The sequence below is a fragment of the Neodiprion pinetum genome, chromosome 2 (assembly GCF_021155775.2).
Source record: "Neodiprion pinetum isolate iyNeoPine1 chromosome 2, iyNeoPine1.2, whole genome shotgun sequence".
Classification (NCBI taxonomy): Eukaryota; Metazoa; Arthropoda; class Insecta; order Hymenoptera; family Diprionidae; genus Neodiprion; species Neodiprion pinetum.
In genome coordinates, this window is record NC_060233.1 from 3,118,368 (window position 1) to 3,136,454 (window position 18,087).

General features: G+C 37.7%; 1 protein-coding gene across 4 annotated transcripts in view; it reads left to right on the forward strand.

Annotated features, from left to right (window-relative positions):
• LOC124211547 (discoidin domain-containing receptor 2) overlaps positions 1-18,087 on the forward strand; it is a 95,796-nt gene that overhangs the window by 33,452 nt on the left and 44,257 nt on the right. For all 4 annotated transcript variants that reach the window (XM_046610716.2, XM_069133435.1, XM_046610717.2 and 1 more), the window contains 3 exons: positions 7,608-7,772; positions 10,547-10,652; positions 16,601-16,832. In XM_046610716.2, coding sequence (XP_046466672.1) covers positions 7,664-7,772; positions 10,547-10,652; positions 16,601-16,832 — 447 coding nt within the window. In that variant the 5' untranslated portion in view covers positions 7,608-7,663. The remainder of the gene's footprint in view (positions 1-7,607; positions 7,773-10,546; positions 10,653-16,600; positions 16,833-18,087) is intronic.

Genomic DNA, 18,087 nt, shown 5'->3' on the forward strand with positions numbered 1-18,087 from the left:
TTTTTTATAAATTTTTTTGTAAAGGTACAAAGCACACGCAATAGATGGTCTTGGGATGCATTGTTCCATCTAGCCGACTATGAACATGTCTTCTTTTCTCCTTGTTCTTATTGCTCGTCACCGTCAGCACCTATCAATTAGACGTTGCTTTTTACTTTCCATAGTCAACAGATATACTAGCCAACCACAGTGACACATGCCCTTAGAGAACAGTAATCCAGCCAATGTAGAAAGCCTAAATAAATTAAGAAAAGAAGAATAGCCAACCACTTTAGCAATATTGTTTGAACTTGCCACTGTATGTAAATTAGTATGTGAATCCCACTTTCAGTATATTTTGGCGCTGCTGTCTAGTACGTAACGAAATAGAAGCAATTGGTTCTAGTCGTCGATAAATTCACAATGAGTGCCGTCAATTCATAACTTTGGAAAATAAATGGGTCAATAGTTAATTGGGTCTAAGCGTGTTAGTAAATGGTACGGTTACCTTACCTCCAATGGAGTTAAGTCCAAGGCTAGTTCCGTGCAAAGTGAGTTCGGTCAGGCGTGAGATACCCTTGCTGCCAACTAGAGCGAGGCTACTGGCGAACGCTATGCGTGTACCAGTGATAGGGTAACATAAATTTATGCAGGAGGATCAGCGATGTGGTAATCGACGCTAGCCGAGAGACCTTTAAGCCAATCTAGAAGCTGTCACCTCGTTTGAACCATCGGACGAGTGCCCTCCGATACACATTTGCGGAGACTCGACTCGACTCGACTTGACTCGATCCGTATTTCTTCCCACGACTTGATCCCGAGTCCTTGGAAGGTCTCCGGGTCCACGTGCATGAGTTCGATCGGGACGCGCGAGTTAGGAATCGTTTTGACTAATGGACGGTCGGTTGGACGCGTGTACCGATAAATTGGGCTCGCCTTGTACGCCCTAGGAAATAAGCTACGTCGAAGCTGCTGGTCGGTGACTCCGCGACGACTTAATCTTCTTACATTTTCACGCTCTTGACAATAACGAAAAAAAAAAAAATCTAAAACAAAAACGAACCTCCAGGCTTAGCTAAGAACGAATTTACGCGCACTTCCGAAGCTCCCGCTTATGATACCTAAATCTGTACCTACAGGAAGATCCCCGGATCTGATTACGAATCAACGTTTACTAAACGTGTAAACTGAGCAAAATATCACTTGTTGCAATAATTGTTCCTAACGGAAAATTATAGCTCAATGAGTTTGTTGATTTATGGTTTCGGGTACTTACTTTCTTTGTACTTAATGCCGCGTAATTTCTACTTAATTGAATCACGAGCGATAAGCTGAACAAACTGATACTTCGATGTTTTTCTTGGCGTCTTTCCTCCTACACTTTACGAAGCACACACTCCTTTCTAAAATTCTATGCATGATGGATTAAACGAATAAACTTACTTACTTAGTTCCGGGTAAGCACAATGAGCTTTGATCTCTGTAACCATAAAATCTATGAGTACTATGAGTAGGTACATATGTCATACTGTACTGTACTTTTTTCACCATAAGGTTACTTCTACCACATTTCCTTGTAAACTATTTCGACAATTTCATACCGCAGTTACATTTCACTAATTATACTAGATTCAGGCAAACATCCGAAGCAGAAATTAGCTTCTGTCCACCTAGCAGAAACGCGGAGTGTAACACAAACGTAATCAAAGGGGGAATGTGCCGTGATACAGACGCTTTTACGGTTACCAATTTATAGCCACAAATCGTGATCCCCGGCGATTTATTATTGAGACAACGCGTCCGTGGATCCAGTAGCTCTGTCCAGTAAGCAACAATGAGACTTTTACGTAGAGTCGTGTGCTTTTGCTCTGCAAGCTCGGTCCAAATCGTAGTCCTGGTAAGAATCCCGGGTGCTTGCGGAGTTCGTGCTCAAAATCGCGGTTTCAGGATCACCGAGGATCATCCGACAAACAGAACCAACCACCCCTCATCCCCTATTAGCCGGGCATATGTACGCATACAAACAGACGGTAGAACACCGCCTCTCGCCATTTCTCATCGATTCTCATAGGATCAGATACGAGATGAGATGCAGCAAAGATATCGCTCAGCCGACTTAAGGGGGAAATAAAGTATTATACGGAGAAAGGGGACGGACTTTGAATCATGTTTGGTGGTTCGGGACGCCGAGTGATTGTGCAGTCCGGGAGAAACCTGGACCACCAGCTCACCGCGGGGTTTCCCCCTTTTTATAAATCTTCTTTTATTCCCCCCCTCTGCACTTTCGGCTTACGGGTAATTTTCAGGTTTTCCACTTTTTCATTTTGTATTTTTAATTTCCTTCTTCTTCATTTTTTTTCTTTTCTTTTTTGATTCTTTCTTCGCTTCGACGCTCCGTCGCACATATGTATGTATATAATATATGTATATATAGGTATATATTCATATACGTATATATTCGTGATGCAGGAAATTTACGAAATGCGAGCCCCTCTCGCATCTTCGGATAATTAAGGAAAGTTAACATTCCTTGTGCTGACGTACACGCTGGTTCTTAACTCTTGAGGCACGTAACCGATGGATGACTATACTTCACCCGCTTCGACCTCCCCGTCTCACTCACTCACTATCCTATACACGCATAATTCCATCTCTTACATTCGTCTCATCTCGCTGCGACAGTGGGGGATGTGTATTTTTAATACGAGGGATTGAAATCTCGGATGCGTTATTTTTCGCGCTGTAGTTGCTTTTTACGCTCTTCTCTTCGATGTAATTTCCCCCTTCTTCCTTTCTTTTTCTTTTTTTCTTTTTACTCGCGTTTCGCTTCAATCTTTTTCTCTCCACATATTTCGTACCGTGTACATGCGTTTAAGTACGTATACGTATACCTTTGCAAATTTTATACGTAAAATACATACGTACAACGTATGTTATACGCGAGAGAAGAAAACCGCGGCCCGACTGCAGAGTTACAGTATTAATTTTTAATTAGAACCACCTTCCCGGCTTAACCCGCGAGGGATCTTACGGACTTGTTTCATTTTTCCCCCCCTTAGTTTATACATATATATATATATATATATATATATATATAAAAGTTATACATCCTTCAGAACTCGGTTTTATTTTGCCTATGGTGCCCATGTCGCAGTTATTCCGTTACCTTAATTTTTTCTCCTCACCGAAAGTATTGTACACACTTTTCTAAATTAAAACCTTGATTAATTTTCATCGGTGCAATTTTCTGGTTTATATTGTAGAAGATAAAAAAAAGGGGGGGAGGGGGAGGGGGGAAGAAAAATAAAATAATAAACAAGCAAACACAGGTGAGATATATATATATATATATCTGAATTTTTTTTCATAACCCTGTAACATTGTTAGGTTTTGATGTTTTATCATTCAAGTCTTTTTTTATCGTTTTGTTTTTCTTTAATTTTTTTTTTTTTTCCCCGAACGATTAAACTCCGTGCGGTGAAATATTTACAAGTCAGGCAATCTCAAGGCAGGAAAATTATATTGAACTTCACGAAGTGCCTATTATAATATATATAGACTTCTTTCAGGCTTCACGTTACACTTGTGAGCGTGATTCTTGTAGAAATGCATGCATAAACACCGACACACGTACGAAAGAGAGTAAAACCAATTTTACATACTTTGAATAAAAATTCAATTCGAAAAATCTGTAAGGTAATTATTATACTTTGAGGCTATTTTTAAGTGCCTCCGAATACGGTATAACCGTACATAAATTATACAACCATGCATTATGGTTGACACTGAGCACCGCATTCGTAGGGAAATAACACGGACGATGCCGCAGGAGCCTGCGATATTAAACGATTACGAAACCGAAATCGTCGGGATGAAATGAGACCTAGAAGCGAAGGAGAAAAAGGAGAAAGGTTAACCGCGAATAATGCAAGGTAGAGAAAAAATTTAAGAAATAAAAATGAAAAAGGAAGGAGTGAAAGAAAGGGTGATAAAATGATATCAGCCACGTTGTACCAATTAATTTGAGCCCTTAATTCCATCCTCCTCCTCCTTCTCTTCTTCTTCTTCTTCTTCTTCTTCTTCTTCTTCTTCTTCTTCTTCTTCTTCTTCTTCTTCTTCTTCATTTTCTTCTTCTTCGCGGTTCAGGGTGCGCAATATTCATTTTAATCATGATGATATCCTCGAAACCTGTACCAAGGTTGAATTAAGTGCTCACCGCGGTGGACAGAGAGAAAAATTTATAGTCTCCCCGGTTATTTTTCATACACGGATTATAATATATAGCCGCAGATTCTGATTCTTCTTTTCTGGTTTAATCTCTAATAATATATTTTAATTAATTAATAAAGTGACGCTGCAGGAAGATAAACGAGTATCTACGAAGCTCGTAACTTTTTGGTTAAAAGACTTGGCCGGTCTTATTTTATAGTACTACGCAGTACGTGCATTACGCACTAAAAGTTGACTTAAACACCTTCGTATCTTGCGATCGATGTTATATAAGCGTATAGATTATGTACACCGCGTAAATACCTGCGCCTACCTAAAATCATCTGCATAAACTCATTCCCATGCAAATGAACATGAATATCGACACGGCATCGACTCGAGGAGGTTCGGGTTCAATGCTACTAGCTGCACAAGAAACTCCTGCGAGTGTCCTTCTCCTAGGAATCGAGATCCCCGGATCTAGATGTGCTCCCTGATTACTCCAAGACACCCTTACAATGAGAAAAATTTCACTTGTTATAGTAACTAGAAAAATTCGGTAAAACAGGTATCGTTAGAAAAACCGTTTTCAATATTGTTCTCGATCCTTTTTTGGTTATTGCAACGCAAAATCAGTTTCTGAGGTTTAATCTACTTTTTTAAGTTAAACAAGGCTTCAACGTCAATCTAGGAAACTAATTTTCATTTTCTACCCAGAACTATATTTTTCCGGAAATAAAAATTTCTCTAAATATATTTTCGCGCAAATTTCCTCCAACGCGCGTTACAGAAACGCGAATTTCACAGATCTGCGAAAAAGTATTTGGGATGTTTATCGTAAATGTTATGTTTCCGATTCCTTTGAATCCAAAAATGACTAAGACGAATTTTTTAAGTCGACTGAAAAATTTTTGAAATCTAGTCGGAGTGTTCGCGAAACAAGAACGTATACAGGGCATTGCACGCCAATTCGACTAAGGTCTGACCTGAAACCTCTTGGACTCCGTCCACGATTTTTTATATTGTTGTTCCAACTCTAAAAATCATTCTGATTTTGATGATATTTTGACAGGATATATATTTATTTTTTTTTGTTTTCCATTACATAGATTTTTCATTACAATTTCCAGAGTGATGTTGTATCAGCGAAGACACATCGAATCCTATAAACTGAGGAAAAAATATCAAAACGACTAACAAAAAATTATTAATCAGCTTAAATATGAATAAAAAAAAAAAAAGAACTGCCGTTTTGTCCGCCCGCGTCAATTTTGGTTGGAATATTTTTGGTGCTAGCCGCAGAATTTATGTAATTCTGTTCATAATTTTTAAAAATGCTGCATTCGCTGTCAAAATATCGTTATTTAAGGACCTCTGGGGGCGGCAGGGGATGTAGAGAAAATCTGAAACAAAAATAAAAATGACTTTAAGAGTTGTAACGACAATATAAAAAATCGTGAACCAAATCCAAGAGGGTTCAGGTCAGACCCTGGTCGAATTGGCATGGAATGCCCCATACATATAGGGGGCATTCCACTTCCTAATAGACGTTCTGTTCGACGGTGAGCATATTTGTTGAAGAAAAGCACTTTTGTTCGTAACTGCCACAGAAATGAAGGGAAAGACACGGGGCCTCGTAGTCTGATATTATAATTGCTTGGCGAGATGAGGAAACGGTAAATCAAAGATTGTGACACGGCGTACGGCCGTCGGCTAGAATTGCTGCTGCTGCTGCTGCTGCTGCTGATAATGATAATGAAAATACCGAATCATAAAAACGGGAGGTTATTAATTAGCTACGTGCCTCTAATTAATGATCCCTACCATCCGTTAACCGGCGTGGAAACCTCAGAAACTGTCATTACTTAATTACTTATGGCAGGCATTAACGTGAATCACGAGACGTTTACTTTCCCATAAATATCAACTTTCAAAATACCCAAATATATATGCATATTGGTATACATACATACTATATATACATATATATGTGTGTATAGTGCGTAGACACTTTGACACTTTTGGTAGCTAGACCGGAAGAATCGAGGAAATTCTTTCGCTTTCTACAATTCTATTATACTCATGACATACGCTGTGAGAAATTTTATTCGTCATACTTACAATGTTAGATACTAGAGAATTTGCTTTGAATTTCATTTGAATCGTAAGAAAAATTTTTATATGAAAGTGACTGTTTAGTGTAATTACTGTTCTGAATTTGTACCCGGAATTGTGTATTTGAATTATTCTTTGCAATTCTTTTTAGACTGGCCAGCAGCCAGAAAATGAATAATATCCAATTCGAATTTCGAAATAAAGATTCAGATTCGTAATTGACGATTTTAAAGCCTTCGGATACCATTTTACTTGAAAATATGACGATTTTTTAAATTTTGAAACACTATTAATGGAATATTTTTAGATTTTCTCCCACCATATTGGATCGCTATTTTAGATTTCGCAATCTGACTTCAGATTCGTGATCAGCCACTCAACGAACCGAAGAATACCAATTTTCATCAAAATCCAAATGTTTTCAGTTTTTTTTTTTCAACTTATCGAATACGCCAATTATAAATTTTGCAAATCTGACCTTAGTTTCGTGATTACCGGCCCAAAAAACCTCGCGCTACCAATTTTGATCAAATCCATTCATCCATTCTTAAAATATCGTTTTCATTCGACTTTTTGAAATTTTGTGATTTGAATAATTGAAAAAGTACTGAACCGATCATACCCAAAATCTAATCAGTTCTAAGTTTTGAAAATCTGCGTCGATTGAGACCAAAATCACTGAAATCCGGTAACTCGTTCTCGAGTTTTCGTCGGACAAAAAAATTGATCACACGCATGCGTACACCTGGGGACAATGAGTCTGAGACCACTAATTTTTTACACCAGACAGTTATGTTGGCAACACAGAGAAACCTACAGCGCCATGATCGGCAGAGCGCGAAAGAAACTCAATCTCAATAAACGTAACATAACCCATGATCGTCGAATCTAACCTAAGAATTGACATGTCAATCCAGCAAATCATTATCCCCGCGGTATTCTAAGGTTAGATTCGACGGTCATGGGTTACGTTACGTTTACTGAGATCGAGTTAGTTTCGCGATCGGCCGACTGTGGCGCTGTAGTTTTCTCTGTGCTGCCAACATAACTGTCTAGTGTAAAAAATTAGCCGTCGCATTGTCAGATTCATTGTCCCCAAGTGTACGTACAGACGTCCATCCGAAAATGATTGGAGATGATTCTCTGAACCTCAAAGGGTGGAGTAATCTAGCAAAAACTCAACTTTTCACTCTCAAGGAAACCGTACAGTAACTGCAACAAGAACTACACCTTATAAAGTACAAAAATAAAGTCTACTACCATGACTATCGTTCTGGTAACCATCCAATCATCTCCACTTTCAGATCGGCGCGGAAATGACGGAGGTCGAACGGTGAACCATCGGGCCTAGCCGTCTGCGATGAGGGGTGCCCGGAGGATTTCCTCCGGAGGTGCGTCACCTGCCCTCATCCTTATATTCCCGGTCGTCCTGGGCAGCCTCGTAACCGTCGCTCACGGCGTTGACCTCTGTGAGTATGAATAAACAAATTAAAATAAGACAAACGCAGACACTTTCCACCAACTATTTATTTCTCCTCGCGTTTCGGCGATTCTCAGCCACCAGTGCACCAGTGTTTGTGCCACGTGCGTTGAGAGCTTTTCTCAGCTTTCCGCAGCGCGGTTCGATTTACAGTCAAAAGACGTCGACGTCGCGAATATCGATGTGTGTTCGGGATATTCTACAAACATTTATATTCCTATCTTCGGCCGATGTTGTAACGGAGCTTGCATAAATATCATATCTTCGAGGCTGTTGAAGCTTATCTCGAAAACGGATATCGAACATTCCCCGATGTTTATTACCAAAGTTTCTCTGATCGTACCGCGACTGTCCACCGGTCACCGGAAGTCGAACGATAGCTTCGATATCTCACTATCGTCTACTAACGGCTTAGTGCAACTCCCGTTAACAACTATTGCAAAACAATTCACCGCTAAATGCCTTTTCGAATTTACGAGCTTTTGTTTGAGCAAAAATATCGCCAAAGATTAATCTAACCATCTAATTTATACTTTACTCTGTCTGTTATACATATTACATCACCGAATATACACGATCAGCTCATCTCTCTGCAACAACAACAACAACAACAAGAATTCACCTCAGTATTTAATAATAATCTACAGGCTCTAAATCACTTGAAACGCGAGAATTGATTTCTATTAAATCTTTTCATACGGTTATGATGGGTTTCTGATTTTTTTTTTGTTATCTCACCTGAAAAATGTTCAGAGAAAGAGATTCCTTGTTTAAAGGAGGTTGAAAATCGAAAACCTTGTAAGTTTTTGAATGTTTATACGGGTACATTTTTTTTTTTTGCCCAATGATTTTGTTTGCTTTTTATACAAATTTCTTGCCAGAATCGTTGCATCCAATTGTAAATGAGAAGATTAAAGCTTGCGATTTCATTGGAAATTTGGCATTTACATATCATGCGATAAGTGTTGGGATGCGATTATTCGAAGCGAGTAAAAATTCGTCCGCGGAAAAAAAAAAGAGAAAAGAATAAATGGACTGGTTCGAGATAGCGAGAAAAGTGGCTAAGAAAAATAAACGGGAACATTAAACAGATTATGAAAATTTCCCAGTAGAATCCAAGCGTACAATATTATATTTGTCTGATCCTCAATCTCGCTACTCGTCACATTATAATTACACGTGAAATTTATGCATTACATATTTATACCTACGTATATACGTATACGTATACGTGATGAAAATTCGCCGGGTTGTAATATAAATATATTTCCCTTAAATATTGTTAAAACTTCGCCGCGAGGTAAAAGCCTGATAACTTTCGGTTCGTGTTTCCAGTTCGCATCTGTGGAGGCCTGCAAGCGGGGAAAGAGACGCGATAAAGCAGAAATTTAAAAGCTTGAAGAGGTTGGTTGGCTGAAAATCGATACTTGTTATTAATTTTCTTGCGAGATGGTCGAACGTTGAATATTTATTAAATTATCGTAACAACTAGCAGCAAAAATTTATTTAAAAAATTATACAAAAATACTAAATACGATTAAAAAAAAAAGAAACAAAGATATTTTCCAATTTTTAAGCGATTTGAAATTAATTATCCATCATGTTCCAGCTTTTCTTTATAACTCTGGTATCTGGTCTCTTTGTTTATTATTATAAATATAACCTTCGGTATCGATTGCGAACATAATAATTTTACAAATATTCAATATTCGACTGTGAGTATTCTACAGGTGAATAAAATTGGGGTCAGGTCGAAGTTACGAATTTGAAAAGTTCCGAAAGCGCATAATTCCGAATTATTTGCTGGCAAAACTTGAAGTAAAGAAATCAGACTTTTACGGAACAAAGAAGTTTCGAATGGTCGGAAAGCCGACGGTTCAAAGTTCCGAAATGCAAGATTCCGAAAATTCAAGTTACGATAGAAAAAATTTCCGAAAAGTAAAACTCTGATGAAGCAAAATTACGAAAAATAAACTTTCGACAGAGTGAAATTTAAAAAATTAAAATATATACTCAGGCGTCGTAGTTTACTCAACGAGTGGGTATAAAAAATGAGAAAAACCGAAAATCAGAATGACCAGAATTCCGAACGTAAGAATATCAAGAATCAAAAACAAAGAAACATCAATATGGTCAAAGTTTACGAAGCCAGATATTCACATAACTGAAAATCTTCGATCATTCGAAATTTCAATGTTCCAGACTTTTAAATTTTCTCATTTTCGCACTTTCGGAACTTTGACTTTTCCGAGTTACGCCTTTTTGGCATTTTGTCCTTTCGGAGCTTTGAACGTTCGGTTTCGACCTATTCAAAACTTTGACGTTTCGCGAAAGTTTGATTTCTCCACTTCAAGTTTCGCCATAAAAAAAAATTCGGGATTTGCGCGCTTTCGGAACTTTTCAAATCAGTAATTTCAACCCCGCCCCAAAAAATTAATAAACAGTATTTATTTTCGACCAAACAGCCATGTTAATCGAAATCGTATCGCTTGTCCTTTACAGCCTTTAACCCCGGGTTTACCTGCTACGAAATAATTGTTATACGGGTCCGGTGATACCGAGGTGGAAAAGCTCTCTCCGTGCTTTCCTTTCCTTTCCTTTCCTTCCCTTTCCTTTCATTTCCTTTCCGCTCTACCCGCGGGAGTTTATCTTTCCATGGCGCACCTTCGTTTGCTCGTTTACACACCCTTTTCATCCCTTTTACATAATTATTGCCGTTACGATCGTCTCCTAACGCCTCATCTTCTCGCTTGAAATTTTCAGCCCAATGTATCGCCCCTCTTGGCATGGAATCGGGGGCCATTCCGGATGCCGATATCACCGCAAGCTCAAGTTTCGACAGCGGAAACGTCGGTCCCCATCAGGCTAGGTGAGTTTCGTCCTCGTCCAAAATTTTGCCTTTTTTTTTTTTATTTGTTTTTCATTTCTTTTCATTTTTTCTTCTCTTCTTCTCTACGTCGAAAAATATTTTATAATACAGGTATACCTAATCGTTGAAGAAAAGTTACGAAATTAAAACCCACAATAGGTATACCATATTATAAGCTGCAGTTTCGAATTGTACTCGAACAATTTTCAACTATTTTCTTTTTTTTCATTTCTTTTATTAATGTATATACGTGTATAAAAAAATCTTCGTGAAAAAAATTCATCACTCGTTCTCTGTTTTTTTTTTTTTTTTGATTTAATTATATTCGCAACATCGTATCTTCAACATTTGAAAATAAATTTTTTACGAAACTTATGAGGGAGAAAAAAAAAAAATTGACGATCCACGCGGAAAATTGTTTGAGCATTATGAAAAATAGGGAGATGCAGCTATATTTTTGTTTACTTTTTTTTACTTTCCGTCTCAAATCACTTTCTCGAATATCAACGAATCTTTGCGTTTACCGAAACTCTGGAATCCGAAAAATAGATTTTTAGAAAAAATGTCGGTCCGTCGATCTGTCCCAGAAACTTCAGCGACGTTCTCTGAAACGGCTAGATGAAAAAATCTAAAACTTACAGGATTTAACAACGAAATGACGGGCATGAAAAATTGCCATGTCCGATTTAATTGGACCTTCCGGTTCTACCGGAAATAAATCAATTTTCAACGTTCAACTTTTTCATTCCTCTGCCAAGTCCTGTCGGTTTCAGATTTTTCATTCGACCGTTTTCGAGATCATCGCGAAAGAATATTTTTGGATTGCGGTAAAAAGTGAAAACAATCACGGACCGAGCGGTAACCGGAACTGAAAATTTCTCTCAGTCTACCGGGAAAAAGTTGTTTTCCGGCTTGTTATTTCTTTCATTTGTTATCTAATTCGCCCGATTCCACGCTTATCGTTATATCCTACATTGACGGGAAATCCCGTCGAGTCCCGGACCAGACTCGGGCTCCTGCTGGACCCGCTCGTTTCGCGATGCAAGAGGGGGAGAGCCGGGTCCCTCGGGACTCGCAGACCAGAGCCGGGCCGCTCCGATATTAATACATTCCATTACCGCAGACAATGGTCGGCTCAATGGGCCCCTAACTCTGATGAGCTCTGGGCCCCCCGAACCCTCGGTGCCGCGGCACGCGCTTCGCGGTATAATTTAATACACAACGTCGGTACCTGCAGCAATCCGCCGGATTAAAGACATTCCGAGTCATTGTTGTTTTCAGTTTCTTCACCGTTCTCTCATCCTCGTTACTTTACAGCTTGTATCTTAGCTTATGTATTAGCTGTAATGTTAATTTTGTAAGAACGAATTTTTTCGTCATGTATAACGTAAGGGTAAGGATTTTGTTCCTTGCATGATTGTAATTAATTAAGTAGAGTTTCGAGGAATAGCGGGAAATTGTAATATGTGCAATTTTTTGCCGCGTTTTTCTTTTTTTTTTTTTTGCTTTTTTTTTTTTGCTGTTATTAAGTAACAAACCGCGGTTACGTTCATTTTGATGTTTATTTTCTAAGAACGAATTTCACCGACTATAATGCAAAGGTATAGATTTATGGTTGTAATAACCGGAAAATGTAACGCCGACAATTTTTTATTGATTTTTGTTTTTTTTTGTTTTGTGTTCTTGTAATTTCAATTGCGTCGAATTTATAAACCGCGTTCAATATTATTACAACGATTATTATCACGCAACGTAGAAAATGTTTCATCGTTGACTTCTATGATATACGATTTGATATCAATTCAACACTTGTAATATCTGATGCTAAATCTTGGAATTTATCCCCAAAAAAATCTTTCACACCGTCAAATTTTAACCGTAAATTTTTTTCCCTGGTGCATGCGTGTATGGGTGTTTTTTTTTCACCATTCCCATTAACGGGGGGGGGGGGGGGATACACCCCAACCTCGTAAATTCCATCTATCGATCACGTCATATCGTTAGGTTCCGTTTCTTCGTTTTTTTAACAAAGAATCGCACGTTGGATAAGAAATCTTTTCGCCCAAGTTTAAAAAAAAAAAATTGAATAACGCTCAGTTTCCTCGGGTTCCAAAAAACGTGAGGTGTTCTCTTGCGGCGGGAAATTTAAATTCCCGCGTGGTGTTTTTTCACCACACCCGTTTTACGTTCCAGGGTTTAAGAGATAGGATTGATTATCGCGAGAATCTTTTATTATCATCCACCCCCCCCTCCCCCTGAGAAACGCACCGCAGGTGTCGATCTCACCCTTGTAAGGTACGTGCGTTATATATATATATATATATATATATATATATATATATCGTACGTATACCTATATTATATACCTATATACGCAACCGGGAAATCAATGCTGTGCTTGATGATAAAAATTTCGCTTTATTACACCCACTTTTAGACGCACAATGGGCTCACCACGTCGCCTCTCCTTTTATAACCCCAACCCGGATCAGTTCGACGTATTGTATATACGTATAAGGATGTATATATAATATCCCATGTACTATAAATATACGGTTAATATATATAACGCGATATTGAACAAACGATAAAATATTACCTCGTGGTGCAAAAAATAATTTCATCATATTGTTGAAGAGTATTTTTTTTTTTTTTTTGCTATTTTATAATCCCATATATGTATATATATATATATATATGTATATAAACTTGAATTTTCATTTATATGTGTATATTCGTTCGACGAGAGGAGAATATACACGTCTTTTCGAATTATATTCTCGTTCTTATTGTTTTTTAACTTTCATGCATCAACGTCATTTCGTTATTACATAAATATTCGTCAAGCTTTTGTCGCGCATCTGTAATAACCGTTGAACTTGGATGTTTTGTTAGGCTTGAATAGTTTGCATGCGATTCGCGCGAAATATGTCAGAGGGAAAGATAATTAATTACTCGCCTGACACTTTCGCGTTTGTGTGCATATACGTTGCATATATATATGTATATATATATATATATACATATACTTAGGCGTATCGTGTATTGTACACCTATAAACGTACCGTAAACTTTGGCTTAAACTTCGTCATTCCGAGTACACAACCCAACCGGTTATAGTTTTCAGACGTTGAGTAGCGACGTGAGTTTCTATTTGTCTCTGCCGGCTAGCCGAGGGGTTAGACTTTAGGTAAGGGGTTGAAACGAGGTGAAGTTGAGATACGTTACTGGGGTGCAAGTCTATCGAATATTCAAACCTTACATACGTCAGTAATACAAAGTTGGAAATAAAAGAGAGTGAAGAGAAAAATTCAAGGGTGGAAATTATTATGGGGGTTAAAAAAATAGTGTCTGCGTTTATAGGGGTGGTCCTTGGTTTGGGGGTCGGAAAAATTTTCGTTGGGATTTGTTTCAAATCATTGAAAAAAAATCTGTATCAAGCTTCGAGCTTCTACGTCAAAACTGGAACATGTGTCTCTAAGCTCTGAAAGTTTTAAGTGTGAAATACTTGTAGTTTTAATAAACAGTTGTTTCGTTTTTTATGTTACTTTGGTATAAATTTAGGGACTGAATCGAAAGTTGACAGCGTTGTTTGTTATAATGATATGAACTAAGCCTGAAAATTTAAAAATTTTGTAATTATTGTTACCTTGTTATATATAAGCCTAATAAAAGTGACGCTATTAAGCTTATGTATAAATTAAGGTTTGTTCCTACCCTTATAAGCAATAAGTCTGCCAAGTTTCATATCGCTACCGTAATTTATACCGAAGTCCAGTTTTCACGCAGAGGTTTGAAACTTTACACAGATTTTTTTTTTTTTTTTTTTGTGATTTAGAACCGATCCTGATGAAAATTTTTCCGACCCGCAAGTTTAGACCACCCTAAATTTTACATAGCAATTATATTACCGTTTCAAATATTGAATTTACACCGGTACAGATAACTTTGACTGTATTTTTCAACTGAATATTTTGGCCTGAATTTTGTTACCTGAGGAAATTTTTGAGGTCACTGATCACGAATTTGAAGTATGAATTTAATAATTTCTAAATCCAAAACACGGGGAATGTAAAATCGAAAAATAATACTACAATATCAGAATTCGTTTCTTCCATATTTCAACAGTCAAATAAAGTAAGAAAAATCATTTGAAGTTGTAAATAAACTGAGTTAAAGCGGGAGGAAAAGTAGGGGAGAAAAAATGGATATGCCCGCGAGATTTCCTTCTTTTTGAAAAACGATCCTCTCTTCATTATCGCGAAGCAACGTCCTACTTGTTCATCTCGGCGTATATATTCTTTATTATACCAGGTATAAGGTATAACCCTCGATATTCGTCGTCGACGAAATTTCACGTCGACACGGACGATGCTGAACCGGCACCCCGCAATTAAGAAGCTGCCTCCTTTTCCCACCTTCTCCACCTCATCTTTTATTCACTGGAATCCCCCTCCCGAGATTAAAACCCGAGTGCATTCAGCTTCAGGCTAAATCCCTGAAATCCAAAACTTTTGCCCGACGATGCTGACCACGCGGTATAAATCCAGAAAATCCATACCGTCATTTGGCGTGCAACGGTTTCCACACTCGGTCAGAAATACCGTGGAAATATGCATTCAAGCTTCGTTCTAGCACTCTCGAATCGCTTTGACCGACTCTTTGACTTTTTAAAGCTCTTTTTTTTACCCGATTTCAAAAACCTTCATCCCTTATCAGCTGTTTAACCCTTTGAGTCACAGTGCTAAGTATTCTTACCACCTATTTTATATCCATTTTTTGTATATTCAGAAACTTTGAAAACATATTTCTTTGCGGTTTTTGTTATTTCTGATGAGGTTTTCAATACTCGAGAGTAATTGTTGCTATATAATGCAAGTTATTATTGTTAGAAGCAAATCGATTGAAAAAAATTATGATCATTGATGGATTTTAAAAATTCAAGATGGCCGATCCAATAAGGTGGTAAAAAATTTTAAATTCGATCGAATCCGGTGAAAAAACCCCGTCCAACGGTTTTTGGGATCATTGATTACGAATCTGAAATCAGATTTTGAAAATTTAGTATAGCGAATCCAATCAGCGAGCCCGAAAACCTCTGCATAGAGTTTTTTCACCGCATTCGATGAAATAAAAAATTTTCGTCCGCCATATTAGATCCACCGTCTTAAAGTTTCAAAATCTGATATCGGATTCGTAATTAACTATCCCAAAAATCATCGAATACCATCTAGTTATAATAATTGACTCAGCACAATAATGTGTGACTCAAAGGGTTGACCATTTTTCAATTCATGCACGGTCGCTCAGCAAACAGTGAAAAAAAATCAATCTCGAGCCGTTCACGCAAGATCTTATACTCGATCAATGTATTCTTTTCCTAAAACTTCGTCTTTGCTATGTGACTTCTTACTCAATACTGGTGTCAGAAGTGAGATCGCTGTCTAATCGACAATATGTACCGGAACAATCTCTTTAAAGTTGAAAATCAACCGCGCATGCGCCAAATAATTCAATCTCATTGGTCGGCGAAATCTTCCCGCAGCGATATTCTTGTCTGAGATGCAGGCGGGCCAACTTACGCAAAATGTCTACGTTTGAAGTATCAAAGAGCATTAGCATTAAATTTCGACCGTTCTTCGAAGAATCAACTTTCCGACCCAATAACAAATGCTTCCGAAACCTTTCCGAGTCACTACTTCAATTATTTGAGATTCTAACCTCGAAACTTCGTATCAACTACATCGCCGCCAGAAACAGTTTGACAGCTGAAAACTCGGGATGGCCAGCCTGCACGAACAGCCGATAAAACTCGCGCATGCGCAGTTGATTTTCAAGTTTCAAGAGATTGCCCCGGTATATATATGTACATATAAGACTCTAAAATTTAATTTAATTGCTACATGTCTTTATTAAATATGCGGATTGGGATTTTTGTTCGTTTGCAGGTTGCGGACTGAGAATCAGGGCGGCGCCTGGTGTCCCAAGGAGCAGATAACGACGGAGCCTCGGGAGTGGCTTCAAGTCGATTTGCACACCGTCCATCTGATCACGGCGACCGGAACTCAGGGCCGATTTGGAAACGGAGTCGGCGTCGAATACGCGGAAGCGTATCTGCTCGAGTACTGGCGTCCCCGACTTGGAAAATGGGTTCGTTACAGGGACGCGAAGGGCGAAGAGGTGAGTCCCGAGACGTGTCCTGGTCATTTTTGTTCTCTTTATTTTTTTTTTTTTTCTGTTATTAACAAATTAAACTTTTAGCACTTTATCTTACACTCGATGTCTATGCACGATGATTGATAACTTTGATACTTAAGGTATTAGAGAAACTCGGTCAGAATATTAAACACTTCGCGATGAGATGAATAATCTGAAAAAAAATTAATCGTAACCGAGTTGATAAGATCATTCGTTTTTAATGACAATGATCCAAAAAAGTTGTTAATAAATCGTTTGAAAAAAAATATGTGTAACAAATCTCCGGTGAAATATTTGTTCGTTTCATATAAAATGAATTCAATGATTTTTCTGAATAGCTATGAATTTTGTTGGAATTTTTGGTGATTCTGAAAAATCCAGTTTTAAGAATTTATAAAATTTTGATAATCGGATAAGTTTTCGTAAATGGTTTTACATCACACCAAAGAAGCTTTAGAGGCATGGAACGAACACTTTCATAAATTGAGCGCTAGAAAATTTTGAAAAACGAAAATATTCAAAATCGCCGAAAATTCAAAAAAAAAAAAAAAATGCATAGGTTTTACAGAATAATCAACCAATTCATTTTATATGATATTAAAGAAATTGAACCAGAGATTGGTTACACAAATTATTGTTTACACAATTTACTAACAACTTTTTCACATCATTATTATTAAAAACGAATCATCTTATAAGCCTGGTTACGATCGATTTTTTTTTTCAAATTATTTATCTCATCGCGAAGTGTTCAATATTCTCAGCGAGACTCACTTTTGGTTTTGACTATCCGTCCAGTAATATCTTAAGGAAATATGACCGTACACAAGGTGTGATAAAATTGACTCCGCGAGTGCGAAAGATAAGAAGTTTTTAAATTTCCTATTGAGATCGGTGATGAAAACATAGTTAAAAAAAAAAACAAAAAAAAAAACAAAAACTGCATGACGTGAAAAATATTTTGAATCAAGTTTGTCACGTATTTTTTTTTTTTTAATCAATTTTTCTTTTTTCTTTTATCCTTGTCAAATGATGCCGATTCGGTGAAAAAGCCGATAAAACGGGCCTCGCTCATTGTTCCGACTGAAGAGTGCGCGATGTTTTTTTTTTATCATCTTCGAAATCCGCCAATCCTATAAGCCGCGCGACATCTCATCCTTGTAAATATGTTTGATCACACCGAGGAGCTCGCCCCGCAGCAGTAGTGAAAAACGTGACGGGTGCGACATCCGTTATT